Source organism: Piliocolobus tephrosceles, chromosome 6 (genome assembly GCF_002776525.5).
Source record: "Piliocolobus tephrosceles isolate RC106 chromosome 6, ASM277652v3, whole genome shotgun sequence".
NCBI classification, from domain to species: Eukaryota; Metazoa; Chordata; class Mammalia; order Primates; family Cercopithecidae; genus Piliocolobus; species Piliocolobus tephrosceles.
In genome coordinates, this window is record NC_045439.1 from 31809901 (window position 1) to 31828603 (window position 18703).

The following is an 18703-nucleotide window of genomic DNA, read 5'->3' on the forward strand; positions in this document are numbered from 1 at the left end:
CTCATAAGAGGGCAAATAGGTCAACAGAATAATAATTCATGCTATTGCATTGGAAAAGGAATTAAAAGAAATTTAAAAATGTGTAAGCAGAAACTCAGTTGTATGTAAGAGAACCCAATTCCCTGTGAGAAAGAGAAAGAGCTGGAGTCCTTTAAAAATTAACTGCCTGTTTTTCTGTGGCTAGTGAGCCTTATCTCTCCTCCTTTCCCAGGCATTGTAAATACCCTGTTTCTCTAGCTGTGCAGCTGCAAGGTAACTAGACAGATAAACTCAAGTCATAAAACATGTTTTTCCTTGAAAAGTAAGAAATGATGTAATGCATGTCTCAATTAATTAACTGTCTTTCTCACTTCTGTAATGTGCTTCCCCCTGCACAGATCCCGCCCCGCTGCCCACGAAATGCTTAAAAGGTAACTTAACTCTTTGTTCGGGGCTCAGTCCTTTGGATGTTAATCTAACTGGTCCAGTGCACCTAAATAATAAATATCTTCCTGAACTCCATCGGTCTCTCTGATTCCTTAAAAATCCCTCTACATTTCGTGTAATGAACTGGCAACAAGAGAAAGCTGGCTGAAGAAAGGCAGAGGAATTGTGTCTTATAAGAATTAGAATCGAGGGGCTCCATAATCATCTGGCATCCGTTCGATGTTGTATCTGACCAGGACAAAAAATTAACACTGGTAAGAAAGATAGGAAGAGAACTCATCTAAAAACCCATCCTTTACAGACTGCAATACTCTCACCCCTGCTGTGAATCCTTTTTGTCAGTGGGAACAATTTAGGGGAATATCATAATGAATGATTTACAGCAAAATGCTGACTATAATACAATATGATTGTTTTTTCAAAGTCACACAAGTCAGCAAGAGGGGAACCGAGGATCTGAGATCAGTAAGTCCAACTTCTTAGTTCACAGATTTCCTACCACATTGTGCTCTCCCCAAGCTGAAAAGCTGGAAAATATGTCAGAGGACTGACATAAAATAGCCAAGGATAATAGCTTTTTTTTTTTTTTAAATAAGCTTTCCATTTCTCAGATGAGGTGTTAATAAAAAAAAAAAAATTCTTTCAAAATAGGCATTTCTGGCCAAAAAGATTAGTTTGATTTAAATTACTGCTTTTGTTTAAAACATCTATTTCTTCCAGTAATCTTATTCTAACAATTTAAATGTTTGCCTCATTCCTTAAATCCTCTCTCTCTTTTGCCCTATCTCTTGCTTTGCCTCATTTTTTCAAACTATGTAAACATTTGACACAATTTCTTTCAAATCCATTATAACCTTATCACTTGTCCTCATTTTCAATTGATACCAATTATATATTTCTATTCCCTTCCCCAAGAGAAATCTCTCACCTGTGGTTAGAAATGTACATGATAGGAACTCCAGGAATCTTACGGATTCTTCTTTTAAGGTCCCGGTCAACTGTGGCCACAATGTAACACTTATGCTATAAGAGACATGGAGTGATGTTCACACTGAGGTCACTGAGCACACTTAGTGACTACTGGATAATGGCACAACCACTGACTACTATGAGAATAGTTCATTTTCACGGTAAGTAGCCGTGCTGTGGGAAATACTGGCCCCACCTATGGGTTGAAGTGCCTAAAGGGATGGCTCTGTGGTCAGTAGATGAAGCTTATCATCAACAAAGAAAGGCCCTTATAAAAGCACTCAGTAGCAGAAGTCCTTGTGGTACTTAATGAAGGAATTAAAAACCTACTTATTCTAGGGTATGTGTGAAATAGCACCTTGGGAGACTCTCAGATACCCTATGTATATGTAAAAGCACTTTTGGATTAGGCATCACGAAGAGGAACAAAATTCCTACATCAAAAGTAAATGGGTTCCACATTAACTCACTTAAAATCATTTTACAGAGATTTGTGAGATAAAGAATCAGTTAAATGTCCCAAATCACATAGCCAGTAAATGCAGGTGCTGAGATGTGAAACCCATGTCTCCTCCCCAAGCCTGTGCTCTTTCTATTATGGTTAGAGTGTACATTTTCAATCCACTTTCTCAAGTAAATGAAGACATCTATGCTTCTTATGAAGGAATGCTATGCCATTTTTTTTAAACCACAATGTATATTCCTAGATGCTTTACTGACCATGAACATTCAGGAGACAATAGTTTACGTTTTTTTTTTTAAAGTACAAAGTAAACAGTTATGAACTGATAATACCTGAGTAACTCTCTGTACTAAGCAGTCATCTGCATAGGTCCCTTTGTGTGTACATGGTAATCGTTCAAATCTTGGATCCTTGGCGATCCTGTAGGTGGATTAAAGAAAACGTTCAATCAACTGGATAACTTTCTGAGTTTTAATCAGTGCAATAAAAGTAACAAGATCTACGCAGAGATTTTAAGGCACTGCTCTCCTGAAGTTTATCCTCTCACTGGAAAGACAATTCACGGGGCAGGGAATGAAGGCTTCCTGCCTGACAGCTGGTGTGCTTTGGATCATTTAATCATCACAAAATTCTGAGTTATTATATACCTATTCTACAGACGAGGAAGCAGGCTTAGAGAGATTAAATTACTTTATTCAAAGCTATACAGCTGGGAAAAACCAGGATTCAAAAACAAAACCCATTTTAACCTAACCATTACACTTTTAAGAAGCTGTCTTACACACAAATGAACAAGAATATAGGCACAAGGATGATCACTCAGCACAGTTTACAGTAAGTGAAAAAATCAACATATCCATTAGAAAGGTAAAAGTTAAACACATTTTGGTGCCCTTATGCTAGTAAAAAAAAAAAAAAAAGTGAGGTAGAGCTGTACGTACCAATGTGGAAGGACCTACGCTAAATTGTTGAATAAACAAAGCAGGGCATATGCGCATATATATATATATGATTTAATTAATAGAATACAAATCCTTCTTTCCAATACTCTTTATCTAGATTTGCATTTGCACAGAAAAAGGTCTGGAAAAATACATTAACCTTTCTCAGTTGTCACTCTTGGGGTATTAGAATGGACAAAGTATGAATGTAGACGCAGACTTTTAGCTTTTACTATATGTATATGCTTATATTGTTTGCCATAAAACATTCAAACATGTATTATTTCCATACATAGTTGAAAAAGAAAAACCCCAACTCTGTGTGACTCTGAGAGCCATGCTCTTTCTATTAACAATGATGATGAGTCATTGAAATGAAAAAAAATACAAGACAGCACATATGTATCAAGTACAACACAAATACTCCTCCATATTGCAATAGTTCAGTGCTAGGTCAATGTGGGTTGGGAATATTTAGAAAAAAATGACATGGGGTGAAATAAGATTAAAGAATGTGCCAGGCAATGTGAGGGTACCAAATAGGACACCAGACAACTGTAAAATGGTTTCTTGGTGTTTGGGGAAGAGTAAACACATCTTTCCGGCTGGGGGAAGAGTGTTTGTGGAGAGAAGAATGAAATAGGGCTAGAAAGAGTCTCCAGTGCCAGGCTGAGGAGTGTGATGACACAGGTAATGAGGAGTCATTAAAGATTTCTGGGGGACAAAGTGATAAGAACAAAGCTCTGTCTAGGAAAAACTAAGCAGGTTGTGCTGGGGAGGATATGCTAGAGGGAGGATGGACTGGTTGCTGATAAACTAGGTGGGCAACAGTCTAGGACTATGCTCCTTCGGTTATCTCTTTACTCCTGAAATCACTTCTCTCCTCTCTACTAGCTCTTTCCCAGAAACATACTAACATGCTGTCGTATATTCTGTCTTAAAAACAGAAAAATAATCTTTTTACCTATACCCCCCTCCAGCTAACACCCCATTTCTGCATCTCTTGACAGCCAAACTTAGTGTTTCCACTTGGTGCCTCTATTTTCTCCCCTCTCATTCCTTGTTTTTATTGTGTTAAAAATTGTCAGGCTGCATGTGGAGGATCGTGACTATAATCCCAGCACTTAGGGAGGTCAAAGCAGAAAGATCACTCGAGACCAGGAGTTTGAGACCAGCTGGGCAATATAGTGAGACCCTATCTCTACCAAAAAAAAAATTTTTTTTCTCCAGAGATGGAGCCTCACTCTGTCACCCAGACTGGAGTGCAGTGGCATGGTCCCAGTTCACTGCAACCTCTGCCTCCTGGGTTCAAGCGATTCTCCTGCTTCAGCCTCCTGAGTAGCTGGGATTATGGGCACGTTAGCCAGGCTGGTCTAGAACTCCCGACCTCAGATGATCTGCCTGCCTCAGCCTCCCAAAGTGCTGGGATTACAGGCGTGAGCCACCATGCCCAGCCTTTTTGAGATGGAGTCTTGCTCTGTTGCCTAGGCTAGAGTGCAGTGGCATGATCTTGGCTCACTGCAGCCTCTGCCTCCCAGGCTCAAGCAATTCTCCTGCCTCAGCATCCCTAGTAGCTGGGATTATAGGTGCCTGCCACCACCCCCAGCTAATTTTTGTGTTTTTAGCAGAGATGAGGTTTCACCACATTGGTCAGGCTGGTCTTGAACTCCTAGCCTCAGGTGATCTGCCTGCCACAGTCTTCCTAAGTGCCAGGATTACAGGCATGAACCACCATGCCCGGCCTCTACCAAGCAAATTTTTAAAAAATTAGCCATGCAAAAGGAAAAAAAAAATCAGACATGCATAGTGGTATGCACCTGTAGTCCCAGCTACTTGGGAGGCCGAAGCAGGAGGATCACTTGAGCCGGAGAGGTTAAGGCTGTAGTGAGCTGTGATAGCATCACTGCACTCCAGCCTGGGTGACAGAGAGAGAATGTGTCTTTAAAAAAAAAGCATATACACATATCTATAAACAATGCAGAATTGGTTTGCATGTTTTTAGACTTTAGATAAATGGTGTACTCCACATATGTTCTTGCTTTTTTTTTTTTTTAAAGAGACTGCAGTCTTGTTGTCTAGGCTGGCTTGAAACTCCTCGGCTCAGGTGATCCTTCTGCCTCAGCTTCCCAAGTAACTGGAACTAGAGGTGTGTGTAACCGTGCTCAGCAGTGCTCTTTTTTTTTTTTAAAGACAGGGTCTCGCTGTATCCCAGGCTAGAGTGCAGTGGTATGATCTCAAACCTCCTTGGCTCAAGCAATCCTTCTACCTCAGCCTCCCAAGTAGCTGGGAATACAAGTACCTGCCACCATGCCTACCTAATTTTAAAATGTTTCATAGACATTGGGTCTCACTATGTTGCCCAGGCTGGTCTCAAATTCCTGGGCTCAAAGAATCCTCCTGCTTCGGGCTCCCAATACTGCTGGGATTACAGGAGTGAGCCACAGTGCCTGACTGTTTTTTTTTATTATTATTTTATATTGTTTTTGAGATTTATCCATATTGACACACAACTCTAGTTCACTCATCTTCACTCCTGTATAGTATTTCATTAACAAGCATTCCACAGCTTACCTATTCTTTTCTTTCTTTTTTAAAGAGACAAGGTCTCGCTTTGTTTTCTGGGCTGGAGTGGAGTGGTATGATCATAGCTCACTGCAACTTCGAACTCCTGGGCTCAAGCAATTCTCTTGGCTCAACCGCCACAGTAGCTATGACTACAGGCATATGCCACCACGCCTGGCTAATTTTTAAAAATTTGTAGAGCCAGGGTCTCATTATGTTGCCCAGGCTGGTCTCAAACTCCTGGGCTCAAGCAATCCTCTCGACTTGGCCTCACAAAGTGTTGGGATTATACGTCAGCCTCTGTACCCAGTCCTATTTTTTTTTTTTTTTTTTTTTTGGAGACAGAGTCTTGCTCTGTAGCCCAGGCTGGAGTACAGTGGCACGACCTCGGGTCACTGAAACCTCCGCCTCCTGGGTTCAAATGATTCTCCTGCCTCAGCCTCCAGAGTAGCTGGGATTACAGGCGCCCGCCACCATGCCTGGCTAATTTTTGTATTTTAGTAGAGACAGGGTTTCACCATGTTCAGGCTCACTCCTGACCTCAAATCATCTGCCTGCCTCGGCCTCCCAAAGTGCTGGGATTATAGGCATGAGCCACCATGCCTGGCCATCCTTTATTTTGTTAATGGCTTAAGAAAAGCCATTTCTTTTGGCTGCCTGTAATCTTTTGCTATTACATACATAAAAAGATGCCAATACTTGACTCCAATAGTAGGTGAACTTCTCTATAGCAATCTTTTTTTCTTTTCTTTTCTTTTTTTACTAGAACCCATAGTATTAGATTTTATCTAGCATACAGTATGCACACATATACATATACACACATATAACAGCGAAAAAACTTTTGTGAAGCAGTACCCAATTTTTTCTACATATTTTATCATTTCTTTCTTTTTTTTTTTGAGACAGAGTCTCACTCTATCACCCAGGCTAAAGTGCAGTGGTACCATCTCAGCTCACTGCTACCTCTGCCTCCTGGGCTCAAGCAATCTTCCCACCTCAGCCTCCCGAGTAGCTGAGACTACAGGTGTGTGCCACCACGCCTGGTTAATTTTTTTACTTTTTGTAGAGACAGGGTTTCACCATGATACCCAGGCTGGACTGGAAATCCTGGGCTCAAACAATCTGTTCGCCTCAGCCTCCCAAGGTGTTGGAATTACAGGTATGAGCCACCATGCCCAGCCTATAGTTTCTTCCATTACACTAAAAAATATACTCAGGGGTCGGGTGTGGTGGCTCATGCCTATAATCCCAGCACTTTGAGAGGCCAAGGTGGGAGGATCACTTGAGCCCAGGACTTCAAGACTAGTCTGGGCAACATGGTGAGACCTCGTCTCTACTGAAATTTTAAAAAACTGGCCATGTAAGGTGTTGCATGCCTGTAGTCCCAGCTACTTGAGGGTGCTGAGGCAGGAGGACTGCTTAAGCCCAGGAGGTCGAGGCTGCAGTAAGCCCTGATTGTGCCACTGCACTCCAGCCTGGGTGACAGAGCAATACCTTGCTTCAAAAACAAAACAAAACAAAAACAAACCAAAACAAACACCAAAAAACCCCCAAACCCACTATGCATCGTGATCCTTTAAACTAATTTAATTACCTACAGACTGTGATCTCCAGGTTAAAAGACTGTGTTGTTAAGAGTATGAACAACCTGGATTTTACCAGATATTGTCAAGTTGCTCTCCAAAGTGATGACCAATTTATACCCTTAGTAGTTAAGTATGAGAATTTCTATTGCTTCAGTCTTAACTATTCTCGGCATTGTCAAGCTCATTAAAAAATTTTTGCCAATCTAATGGGCATTAAATGACAACTCATTGTGAATTTAAGAATTGTGTTTTTCTTATGGATGTGAAGTTCTTTATGCATTTTGAAAATAAGCCCTTTGTTGATTATGTATGTCTGTTTACTTTGTTAATGATAAGTTTTGCTATACACAAACATCTAATTTCATTAAGATACTCTTTTTTTGGAGACAGTTTTGCTCTTGTGCCCAGGCTGGAGTGCAATGGCGCAATCTAGGCTCACTGCAACCTCCACCTACTGGGTTCAAACGATTCTCCTGCTTCAGCCTCCCGAGTAGCTGGGATTACAGGCACCTGTCACCATAGCCCACTAATTTTGTATTTTTAGGAGAGATAGGGTTTCTCCATGTTGGTCAGGCTGGTCTCAAACTCCTGACCTCAGGTGATCCGCCTGCCTCGGCCTCCCAAAGTACCAGGATTACAGGCCACTGAACACAGCCAAGATATTCTCTGTATTTTCTATTAAAAGTTTAAATACTTACTCTAACTGGAACTGATTTTTGTGTGAGAGAAAGACCAAAACAACCCCCTCAAAAATGATAAATAGTTTTGCACAATTTTCACTTAAACTAACTGGCCAAGAAAGCTTTAAACAGCAAACAGATGAATCTTCAGTATATTAATCTATAACAGATCTAGTCTACCTCCTTCCTACCTTAGAGCCACTCGATACTTCTGCCCCAATTTCTCAATTTCAGCCATTACACAGTCAGTTATACAAGGGATACCTGCCAGGGAAAAAAATTCACATTAAGAACAGAACTTGTAAAGAAATTATCCCTGAATTATATCCCAGCTCAGAGTTTTAAAAAGACGCAGGACATGGCTGGGCGCGGTGGCTCACGCCTGTAATCCCAGCACTTTGGGAGGCCGAGGCGGGTGGATCATGAGGTCAGGAGATCAAGACCATCCTGGCTAACACAGTGAAACCCCAACTCTACTAAAAATACAAAAAATTAGCCGGGCATGGCGGCGGGTGCCTGTAGTCCCAGCTACTTGGGACGCTGAGGCAGGAGAATTGCGTGAACCCTGGAGGCGGAGCTTGCAGTGAGCCGAGATCGCGCCTCTGCACTCCAGCCTGGGCGACAGAGCGAGACTCCGTCTCAAAAAAAAAAAAGAAACCCCTAAGAAACTAAGACTGTCCCAACCCCAAATTGCAGATTCCCTGTTATAAACATATCTGGGGAAAAAAAAACTAAGCTGAACTCCATCATTATTTTTATATTAATGTAAGTTTCTGATGGGAAAAAAAATTATTTATTTTTATTTTATTGAGACAGAGTCTTGCTCTGTTGCCCAGGTTGGAGTGCAGTGGTACGATCTCAGCTCACTGCAGCCTCGACCTCCTGGGTTCCAGTGATCCTCCTGGGTTCTAATGATCCTCCCACCTCAGCCTCCCAAGTAGCTAGGACCACAGGTACACACTAGTATGACCAGCTAATTTAAAAAAAAAAATTTTTTTTTAAATTTTTTGTAGAGATGGGGCTTTGCCATGTTGCCCAGGCTGTCTTGAACTCCTGGGATTAATCACTACTCCTGTCTTGGGGTCCCAAAGTGCTGGGATTACAGGCGTGAGCCACTGTGCCTGGCTTAGATGAAATAAAATTTAAATGTGAACCACAAGAAACCATGAAATTAGCCAGATAATGTAAATCTGATCACATAAAAATTTGTTTGACAACTATCAAACAGAAAGCCATATAATAAGTTAAAAAAAAATCATCATCCCTATTTTAGAAGTGAGGAACCTGAGACACAAAGAAGTTAACTAAATAGATAGCAAATGGTAAAGCCAACAATTGAACCGAGTCTATTGGGCCAAAGACTGGGAAGAGTGGCACCTAGAAGAGTGGCAAAGATTAAACAGATGAAAATACCCAACATTGGCCGGGCGTAGTGGCTCACGTCTATAACCCCAGCACTTTGGGAGGCTGAGGCAGGCGGATCACCTGAGGTCAGGAGTTCGAGACTAGCCTGGCCAACACGGTGAAACCCATCTCTACTAAAAATAAAAAAAATAGCTGGGCATGGTGTTGGGCACCTCTAATCCCAGTTACTTGGAAGGCTGAGGCAGGAGAATCAGTTGAACCCAGGAGATGGAGGTTGCAATCAGCCAAGATCGTGCCATTGCACTCTAGCCTGAGTGTCAAGAGGGAAACTCCATCTCAAAAAAAGAAAAAAAAAAAGAAAAAAAGAAAAAACCCAATATTGAGGAAACAAGTATTCTCATGCTAAGTTTGTAGGTATATACATTAGTATAACTATTTGAGGGCAAATTTGCAATACCTATTAATAATACACAAATCCCTTGATATGTAATACAGCTTCTAGACAATGTATCCTAAAGAAACACACTTTTACGGAGACATATTCATAAGGATATTTACTATAGACTTGTTAATTGGGTAGAACCTGGAAATAATCCAAATACCTAATAAGATACTGGGTTTAAAAAATTATGTATTTAAACAATAGAATAGTATGTAACTTTACACTTGATCTTAGCCAAAAGGCCAAGAAGCGATTATAGTATGTAACTTTATTCATTTTTTATTTTGTTTTGAGAGGAAGTCTCAAGTCTCGTTTTGTTGCCCAGGCTGGAGTACAGTGGCATGATCTCTGCCTCCCAGGTTCAAGCGATTCTCCTGCCTCAGCCTCCCGAGTAGCTGGGATTACAGGCGCCCTCCACACGCCCAATTAATTTTTGTAGTTTTAGTAGAGACGGGGTTTCACTGTGTTGGTCAGGCTGGTTTTGAACTCCTGACCTGAAGCAATCCACCTGCCTTGAACTCCCAAAATGCTGGGATTATAGGCGTGAGCCATCACGCCTGGCCATATGTGACTCTAAAAAAGAATTCCTGGCCAACATGGAAAAACCCCATCTCTACTAAAAATATAAAAATTAGGGCTGGGCACAGTGGCTCACGCCTGTAATCCCAGCACTTTGGAAGGCTGAGGCGAGCAGGTAACCTGAGGTCAGGGGTTCGAGACCAGTCTGGTCAACATGGTGAAACCCCGTCTCTACTAAAAATACAAAATGGCGGTGCATGCCTGTAATCCCAGCTACTTGGGAAGCTGAGGCAGGAGAATCACTTGAAGCCTGGAGGCAGAGGTTGCAGTGAGCCGAGACTGCACCACTGCACCCCAGCCCGGGTGACAGAGTGAGGCTCTGCCACAAAAAATAAATAAATAAATAAATAAATAAATAAGGTGGGTGTAGTGGTACACACCTGCAATCCTGGCTAGTGGGAGGCTGAGGCATGAGAATTGCTTGAATCCAGGAAGCAGAGGCTGTAGTGAGCTGAGATCGCACCACTGCACTCCAGCCTGGGTGACAGAGTTAAGACCCTGTCTCAAAAAAAAAAAAAAAAACCTTGAGCAACATGACTCATACCTTGTTTCTACAAAACATAAATAAATAAAACAGCCAGGCATAGTGGCTCTTTCCAGTAGTCTCAGCTACTTGGGAGACTGTGGCTGGAGGATCACTTGAGACCTGGAGGTTGAGGCTGCCGTGAGCTATTGGCTCAGACCACTGTATTCCAGCCTGGTTGACAGAGCAAGACCCCGACTCAAAATAAAAGAATGAGGCCCATTTAGTACACATGCCATGGAAAAATGTTCAAAATATATAGCTCAATGTAAGAAGCAAGTAGAAATGATTAAAATGTGATCTATCCATACAGTGGAATATTATTCAGTAATAATAAGAAATGAAGTACTGATACAAGCTGTAATATAAATGATCCTTGAAAACAGTATACTAAATGAAAGAGGACCAAATATTGTAAGATTCTATTTTTATTAAATGTCCAGAATAGGGAAATTTATAGCAACAGAAAGTAGATTAGTGGTTGCCTAGTAATAGAACGGTGAGGGTTGCAGGGTGATGGCTAAGGGTCTCCAGGTTTCTTCCTGGGATAATGGAAGTTCTAAAATTGACTACGGTGATGGATGATGCACAACTAGAAATCACTGAACTGTACACTTTAAAGGGATGAACTGTATAGTTGTAAAGGGAGTCAATTATATTTCAGTAAATCTGTTTTATAAAGAAAAAAATAATATATGATTCATTTTTTTGAGATGGAGTTTCGCTCTTGCTGCCTGGGCTGCAGTGCAATGGTACGATTTTGGCTCACTGAAATTTCTGCCTCTGGGGTTCAAGTAATTTTCCTGCATCAGCCTCCTGAGTAGCTGGAATTACAGGGGCCTGCCACCATGCCCGGCTAATTTTTTTTGGAGTAGAGAGAGTTTTGCCATGTTGGCCACGCTGGTCTTGAACTCCAGACCTCAGGTAGTCCGCGTGCCTCGGTCTCCCAAAGTGCTGGGATTACAGGCCATTTTCATCAATAAATAAAATTAACCCTCCCTCTCACACAGTTATTTATGACATTTTGTAAATGCCCCTTTTAGGAAATGCATTATAAGCAACTTTCTTCCCACCCCTCCTTTTAAGACAGGTTCTTGTTCTGTCACCCAGGCTGGAAGGCAGTGACATGGTCAAAGCTCAGCGCAGCCTTGACCTCCCAGGCTCAAGTGATCCTCCCACCTCAGCCTCCCAGGCAGATGGGACCATAGACATGCTTTACCACGCTCAGCTAATTTTTGTGGTTTCTTTTGGCAGAGACAGGGTTTTGCCATGTTGCCCAGGCTGGTCTCAAACTCCTGGGCTCAAGTGATCCACCCACCTTGGCCTCCCAAAGTGTTGGGATTACAGGCATGAGCCACTATGCCTGGCTTGATTTTTTAAAAAAGTTTTTTTTGTACAGATGTGGTCACACCATGTTGCCTGGGCTGGTCTTGAACTCCTGAGGTCAAGCCCAGAATTCCTCCCACTCGGCCTCCCAACCTGCGGGGACTACAGGTGTGAAGGATCTTGCCCATCCCAACTTTCTTTTCTTCTTCTTCTTCTTTTTTTTTTTTTAAAGACAGGGTCTCGCTCTGTTGACTGGGCTGGAGTGTAGTGGCATAATCACAATTCACTGTAGTCTCGGCCTCCCAGGCTCAAGTGATCCTCCCACCTCAGCATCTGTAGCTAGGACCACAGGTGCACACCACCATGCCTGGCTTTCTTTTTTTTTTTTTTTTTGAGACAGAGTCTCGCTCTGTCACCCAGGCTGGAGTATAGTGGCACGATCTCAGCTCACTGCGGCCTCTGCCTCCCAGGTTCCAGCAATTCTCCTACCTCAGCCTCCCAGGTAGCTGGAATTACAGGCACATGCCGCTGCGCCTGGCTGATTTTTGTATTTTTAGCAGAGGCGGCGTTTCACCATGTTGGCCAGTCTGGTCTTGAACTCCTGATCTCAGGTGATCTGCCTGCCTCGGCTTCCCAAAGTGCTAGGATTACAGGTGTGAGCCACCGCACTCAGCCCCCGGCTAATTTTTAAATTTTGTGTAGACATGGGGTCTTGTTATGTTGCCCAGGCTTCAACTTTAATTTTTTATGCTAGAATTTTTTAGAAGTACATTAATATTGGCCAGGTGTGGTGGCTCATGCCTATAATCCCCGCACTTTGGGAGGCCGAGGTGGGCGGAATGCTTGAGCTCAGGAGTTCGATACCAGCCTGGCCAACATAGAGAAATTCCATCTCTACTTTACACAAAAATTAGCTGGGTATGGTAGCACACACCTATAATCCCAGCTACTCGGGAGGCTGAAGCAGGAGAATCACTTGAACCTGGGAGGCAGAGGTTACAGTGAGCAGAGATCACGCCACTGTACTCCAGCCTAGGCCACAGAGTGAAACTTCGTCTCAAAATATATGTATATATTTTAATGCTGAGATCATGAAACAAGGCAATGTGTTCTTTAAGAGGACCAATTTCAGAGCCATGCAGCAGTGAAGTAAGCAAAGGCTTGCAACTGAAGTCGGGAAGCAGGCTCAGGAAAACCACTATAAGGAAAGGGAAAGTAACAGCCTCAGGATTCAAAGGCAGAAGAGAAAGCTGATGGGAAGCAAATTATCCTTCCTTATTGGGACTATAAAGTGGAAATGGAAGAGCCCAGCAACTATGAAAAGATCAAAGAGGCCTTTTCAAGGTAAGAGGAAGATAAAGGCCTTCCTTTAAGTATAAGAGCAAGCAAGGCCAGGCATGGTGGCTCACGCCTGCAATCCCAACACTTTGGGAGGCCGAGGTGGGTGGACCACCTGAGGTCAGGAGTTCAAGACCAGCCTGACCAATATGGTGAAACCCGTCTCTACTAAAAATACAAAAATTAGGCATGGTGGCATGTCCTAGCTACTTGGGTGGCTGAGGCAGGAGAATTGCTTGAACCTGGAAGGCAGAGGTCGCAGTGAGCTGAAATCACGCCACTGCACTCCAGCCTGGGTAACAGAGCGAGACTGTCTCAAAAAAAAAAAAAAAAAAGAGTATACATATTTAAAGAAAGCCTAACCATAAGACTAAAGCGATCCTGACTAAAGCTCTAACAGTCACCATCTAGATATTACTGGTGGAGGTATAGAGTCAAGGAAGGAATTCACCAAGGAAGCAAAGGGCCATGCTTTGACCCTCTATCCATTTCATTGATAAGTAGGTCACAGCACTCCTGGAAAAGCAGCTCAATTAGAAATACCAAGAGAAATACAAAGAGACTACCAAGTTTAGTGTCTTCCCCCATACAGGGTTACCCAAGCCTCATTCTTACAGGCCTGGTAGCACCTCAACTTTAGATTTTTTCTAAAGGATTTATTTAAAAAGTATATGTATATAGCTTTAAAAAATAATATAGAAAGGCCTATATGAAAAAACAACGGTCCCCTGGCCATTCCTACCCAATCAATTCTGATCTGTAGAGAAGACTATTTTATTCCATTAGCTCCTTTTTTTTCTCATCTGGTGGCTACCTTCACATCTTAATAAACATATACAGCTAATAAATGTATGCAGCCATTCTTTTTTTTTTTTTTTTTAGACGGAGTCTCTCTCCGTCGCCAGGCTGGAGTGCAATGGCGTGATCTCGGCTTACTGCAACCTCCACCTCCCAGGTTCCAGCAATTCTTCTGCCTCAGCCTCCCAAGTAGCTAGGACTACAGGCACGCACAACCACATCCAGCTAATTTTTGTATTTTTAGGAGAGATGGGGTTTCACTTTGTTGGCCAGGATGGTCTCGATCTCGACTTCATGATCTACCTGCTTTGGCCTCCCAAAGTGCTGGCATTACAGGTGTGAGCTACCGCGAGTGCTGGGATTACAGGTGTGAGCCACTGCGCCTGGCGGCAGCCATTCTTAATTAATTTTAGGCATCTAAAGAATCTGCTTTCATACCTCCTTCACACATTCCTTACCCCCATCTGCTCATCTTGCTCATTATAATAAATCAGTAAACAACATTTACATTTCTATCACTCTGTAACTGTTGTTCATTACATAGTAGCCTTTAAAACTTAAAAAGGGAGGTACAAATTTTTCCCTTTGATTCCAATAATTTATCCTCTACAGCAAAGTTTAAGTCTAATTTTCATTCGTACCTCTAACCAGGTGACTAAAAAATATATAAATATAAACTTGCTACAAATGGGACAGATCTTACTATGATAGGCCTCATACATGGCCTTAGCTTTCTTTTTCCTGTTCATGGTAGTGAAGGAAGATCATTTAAAGGAAGGGATATATAAATACACAAGGGAAATCTATTAATGGTAAATTACATACCTAGGTATAAATAAACTACCTCAGATCCTCTGTACTACGAATAAATACCAAACTGAATAAACTTAGGAATTGACCATCATCTATCTAACTTCTAGGGCTGTGATCATAAATGGCAGAATGTCGTAGTTAGTGTTTCAACACTGGGGCAGAAGGGAGAACATATCCTTGTTAACATAAAAGAATACAGATACTGAAAAACAGATTTTTCATTTATCCAGAATTTTAAAATCTAGAATTCTAAAATAGAAAATTCCCCTATGTTCAAAATTGATGTCCATAATGATACTCGAAGCATTTAAGTGTTTTCTGAATTGTGAAAGTTTAATTTTTTCCAGTCGAGTTTGCATTATACTTCAATTCATTAAACATGGTCATTGCTATGTTGACCACTGTAAATTAAATGGCCAGCAATTCAGTTAATAAGAACTCCATCTCCCTCTTTTCTTTTTTTTTTTTTTGAGATGGAGTCTCGCTTTGTCATCCAGGCTGGAGTGCAGTGGCACGATCTCGGCTCACTGCAAGCTCCGCTTCCTGGGTTCACGCCATTCTCCTGCCTCTGCCTCCTGAGTAGCTGGGACTACAGGCGCTCACCACCGCGCTCGGCTAATTTTTTTGTATTTTTAGTAGAGACGGGGTTTCACCATGTTAGCCAGGATGGTCTCGATCTCCTGATCTCGTGATATGCCCGCCTCAGCCTACCAAAGTGCTGGGATTACAGGCATGAGCCACCGCACCCAGCCTCCCCCTCTTTTCATGTATTTGTATAAATATAATTATTCTGTACAAATGTCACGGAAACATAAAAGTATGATACTCACACTTGGCATACAGACAGTCCATCATTGACTGCACTAAGTCCAGTTTGGCTTTTATGGAAAAGTTGATAAAGTTGGTATCAACGAGGATGTGGTAAGGTGGGCCCAGCTGTGTATTATATTGGAAAAATAAGCAGGAAGGGTGTTGGGGACTGAAGGAAAAAGAAAACAAGAACAAAGTAAAATTTACACTGATACCCTAGTATTAATAAAAAACAAAATAGAACTCTCTGCTCGGGACTGTTTAGTGTAAACTCTTTTGTATATGTTCATTGGAAATAAATCCTAAAAAGGAAGGCAAGGAAGAAAGTAACATCATTATCTTAATCTCAGCTCCCCTGGCAACTTTTGTCACCAACTTTAAAAAAGCAATTATCAAAAACAAACAAACAAAAAAAGCAATTATCCATTCCAGCTCTTCCTCTAGCAAGAGTAGAGTCACCATGGGCACAGGGAGGTAGAATACAGGTATAATTAGAATGATACTCCAACACATTTGTCATTCTTATAGGATTCTAAAACTGTTGTTATGGAATGTTATAGAGAACAGTTTGTCTAGTGTTAGAATTATACACTACAGCAGGACCTGTATCACACCTAGCCCAAGTTGTCTGGGTTGAATATGACAGTGATTCCAAATGCTAGGCCACGGATCGGTATCTACCTGTGATGATATATCCATTACCAATCCAGGGCAAAATTAGAAAAATAAGGAAAATGTGGTAAAGTTTTCATAAAGTTAAATGTATTTACTCAAAAGGAAAGAAATATCTTTCTTTCTCACCTCGCCCGGCTAGTTTTTTGTATTTTTTAGTAGAGACGGGGTTTCACCGTGTTAGCCAGGATGGTCTCGATCTCCTGACCTCGTGATCTACCCGTCTCGGCCTCCCAAAGTGCTGGGATTACAGGCTTGAGCCACCGCGCCCGGCCCTGAAAATATATTTTAAATTTTTTTGGTGATACAGTCTCTCTTTTATGAAATGCTGGTGTGTTAAACAATAGCAATTATGTCTCTTAAAAGATCCCTGGCAAAGAAAAAGTTAATAATCCTAGATAATATCTCCTGGATTTTAGGGGAAATTTTACTGCTCCATAAAATCCAAAAACCTTCAAACCACTGGAATTGATACATGCTCATCAATATCACTTTCATCTACATAGTTGTGGTAGACTTACTAACAAATAAGTTAGCAAACCAGCTCAGGGAAAGCCTGGATTTCTAAACAGTCTATGGTTTTAAAGGAGAACTTCAAATGTTTGATTACTCACACTTCTCTTTCCTTTAACGCACTGGGATCCTTCTTTTCTTTCTTTTTAGGTTTTAATCTATCCTTTTCTTTACTAGGAAGAAAAAAGTAAATTAAATCCAAGGGAGAAGAAAAACCACAGCAGTTAAAATCTCAAAAATCTAAAGTTCCATTTTTTTTGGTCTACAGAAGAAATCCTACTTTGTGACTTCTTCATGTTAATATCAGCATACTCTTTCTGAGCAAATAACTAGTGCAAAGTACAGTACCTGGAAGTATCAGAATTAATCAGTAATGCCAATAATGCATAAGAATTGTTAATGAGTAAATAAAAGCTGATTATACTCTATGTCTTTCTTAGAATCTCTCATATCAAGGATCAAAATCCACTTCCAAGCAGTGGGTAAAAGGGTGACAGTTATCTTCTGAAGATGTAGATGCTTTAACAGTAGGGGGAAAGTATTATCCCATATGCTTCTTATAAAGGGCCAAAATGTAAAAACACATATACAGAACTTAACCCCTAACTAGAAATTATAATTAATTATAAAAATCACACAATACATCCACACTAAAGGCTGAGAAGAATAATTCTGAAGGTTTTAACGACCACTCTCTTATTCTGAGACTTTTTTTTGTATTTTTAGTGGAGACGGGGTTTCACCATGTTGGCCAGGCTGCTTTCGAACTCCTCACCTCAGGTAATCCACTCACCTCAGCCTCGCAAAGTGAGCCACTGATTACAGGCGTGAGCCACTGCGCCTGGCTTTCTGAGACTCTTAAACTCATTGAAGATCAGTCTTTATTTAATAGCTATGCTTATTCTACACTTAAGCAGGGACACTGCTTTGATCCTCTTCATACTAGGGAATATCGCTTCACTTTCTTCTTCCACAGTGATTTGGATTCTTATATTAGTAAGACTTATAACATGGAGACGTCTTATAAAATGGAGATATCTTGGAGTTTTCCCATTTTCTCTGACAAAAAACATTTGAGTACCAGGCACTGGAGACACAAGACAAACACGGTCTCTAACCTTGCCATCTTTCAACAAGAAATACTCCCCCTGCCCCACCCCAGGGGAATGTAGTAGTGTAATGGTAAAAATATAAAGAGAATTATACGGACTTCACCGAACTGACATGAGGTTTAAATGCGATATGGCAGACAAAGCATATAACGGTAGAAAAAGGGAACACTTAAATGTTTAATTCCCATCGCCTTTCCCAGTGTGAGCGCTCAGGAGCTAAATTACTGTTAAACACTGGTTATCTCATGCTATATAAATCAAAGATACAATATTATAAGTAAAAAACAAAATAATAACAAAAATGTTTACTACTTATCCTCTCTAGGCTCTTATTAGAATATACTTGGGCAGTTAATTCCAGATACTCACAGCCTCTGATCTCTGAGACTAAGCATTCGCTTCATGGTCGCATACTTCCTTGTTTTCTTTTGCTTCCCCTTGAAACAGAAATTTTAGAATTAAAAGAGTTGGAAACATATGGCATCTTTTAAAGTCTCTTCTTTTCTCTTGTCCATTGCCTTCCCTTCTTGCCTCAAATACCCAGACCCTCTTCCCCACTCTGTAAAGCATAACAGGCACCGCTCGGAGAAGTTTAAGAGCTAAGACCAGAATGAAAATATGCAAGGACAATGTGTAAGAAATTTGGCCACAGTCTGACTCCCTCCTTCTCCACCAGTGCGGCCTGATAACGTCCCTTCTTGGACCCCCTTCTCTCACCATGGTCACGCCACACTCCAGGTTCTTCCGTAATCACCAACGGCGCAATACTTCTACGTCATTCA

At 41.4% G+C, this 18703-nt stretch overlaps 1 protein-coding gene and 1 pseudogene across 1 annotated transcript; both read right to left on the minus strand.

Annotated features, from left to right (window-relative positions):
• Positions 1–24: 24 nt before the first annotated feature.
• Positions 25–18696, minus strand: FCF1 (FCF1 rRNA-processing protein). The gene is made up of 8 exons (XM_023184032.2): positions 18639–18696; positions 18291–18358; positions 16911–16982; positions 15645–15793; positions 7822–7894; positions 2191–2278; positions 1355–1449; positions 25–654 (listed from the first exon to the last, which is right to left on the minus strand). Exons 1-8 carry the CDS (start codon positions 18639–18641, stop codon positions 606–608), a joined length of 597 nt encoding a protein of 198 aa, XP_023039800.1. The 5' UTR covers positions 18642–18696; the 3' UTR covers positions 25–605.
• On the minus strand, positions 9545–9691 carry LOC111521792 (annotated as a pseudogene).
• Positions 18697–18703: the final 7 nt, after the last annotated feature.

What these genes read in the sequence shown, in the direction of transcription:
- FCF1 (XM_023184032.2), bottom strand. An exon ending in AGTCTCAGAGATCAGAGGCT is followed by an intron (nt 16,983 to 18,290) that starts GTGAGTATCTGG and finishes TTTTCTTCCTAG; the next exon opens with TAAAGAAAAGGATAGATTAA. An exon ending in GCGTTAAAGGAAAGAGAAGT is followed by an intron (nt 15,794 to 16,910) that starts GTGAGTAATCAA and finishes TTTTTCCTTCAG; the next exon opens with TCCCCAACACCCTTCCTGCT.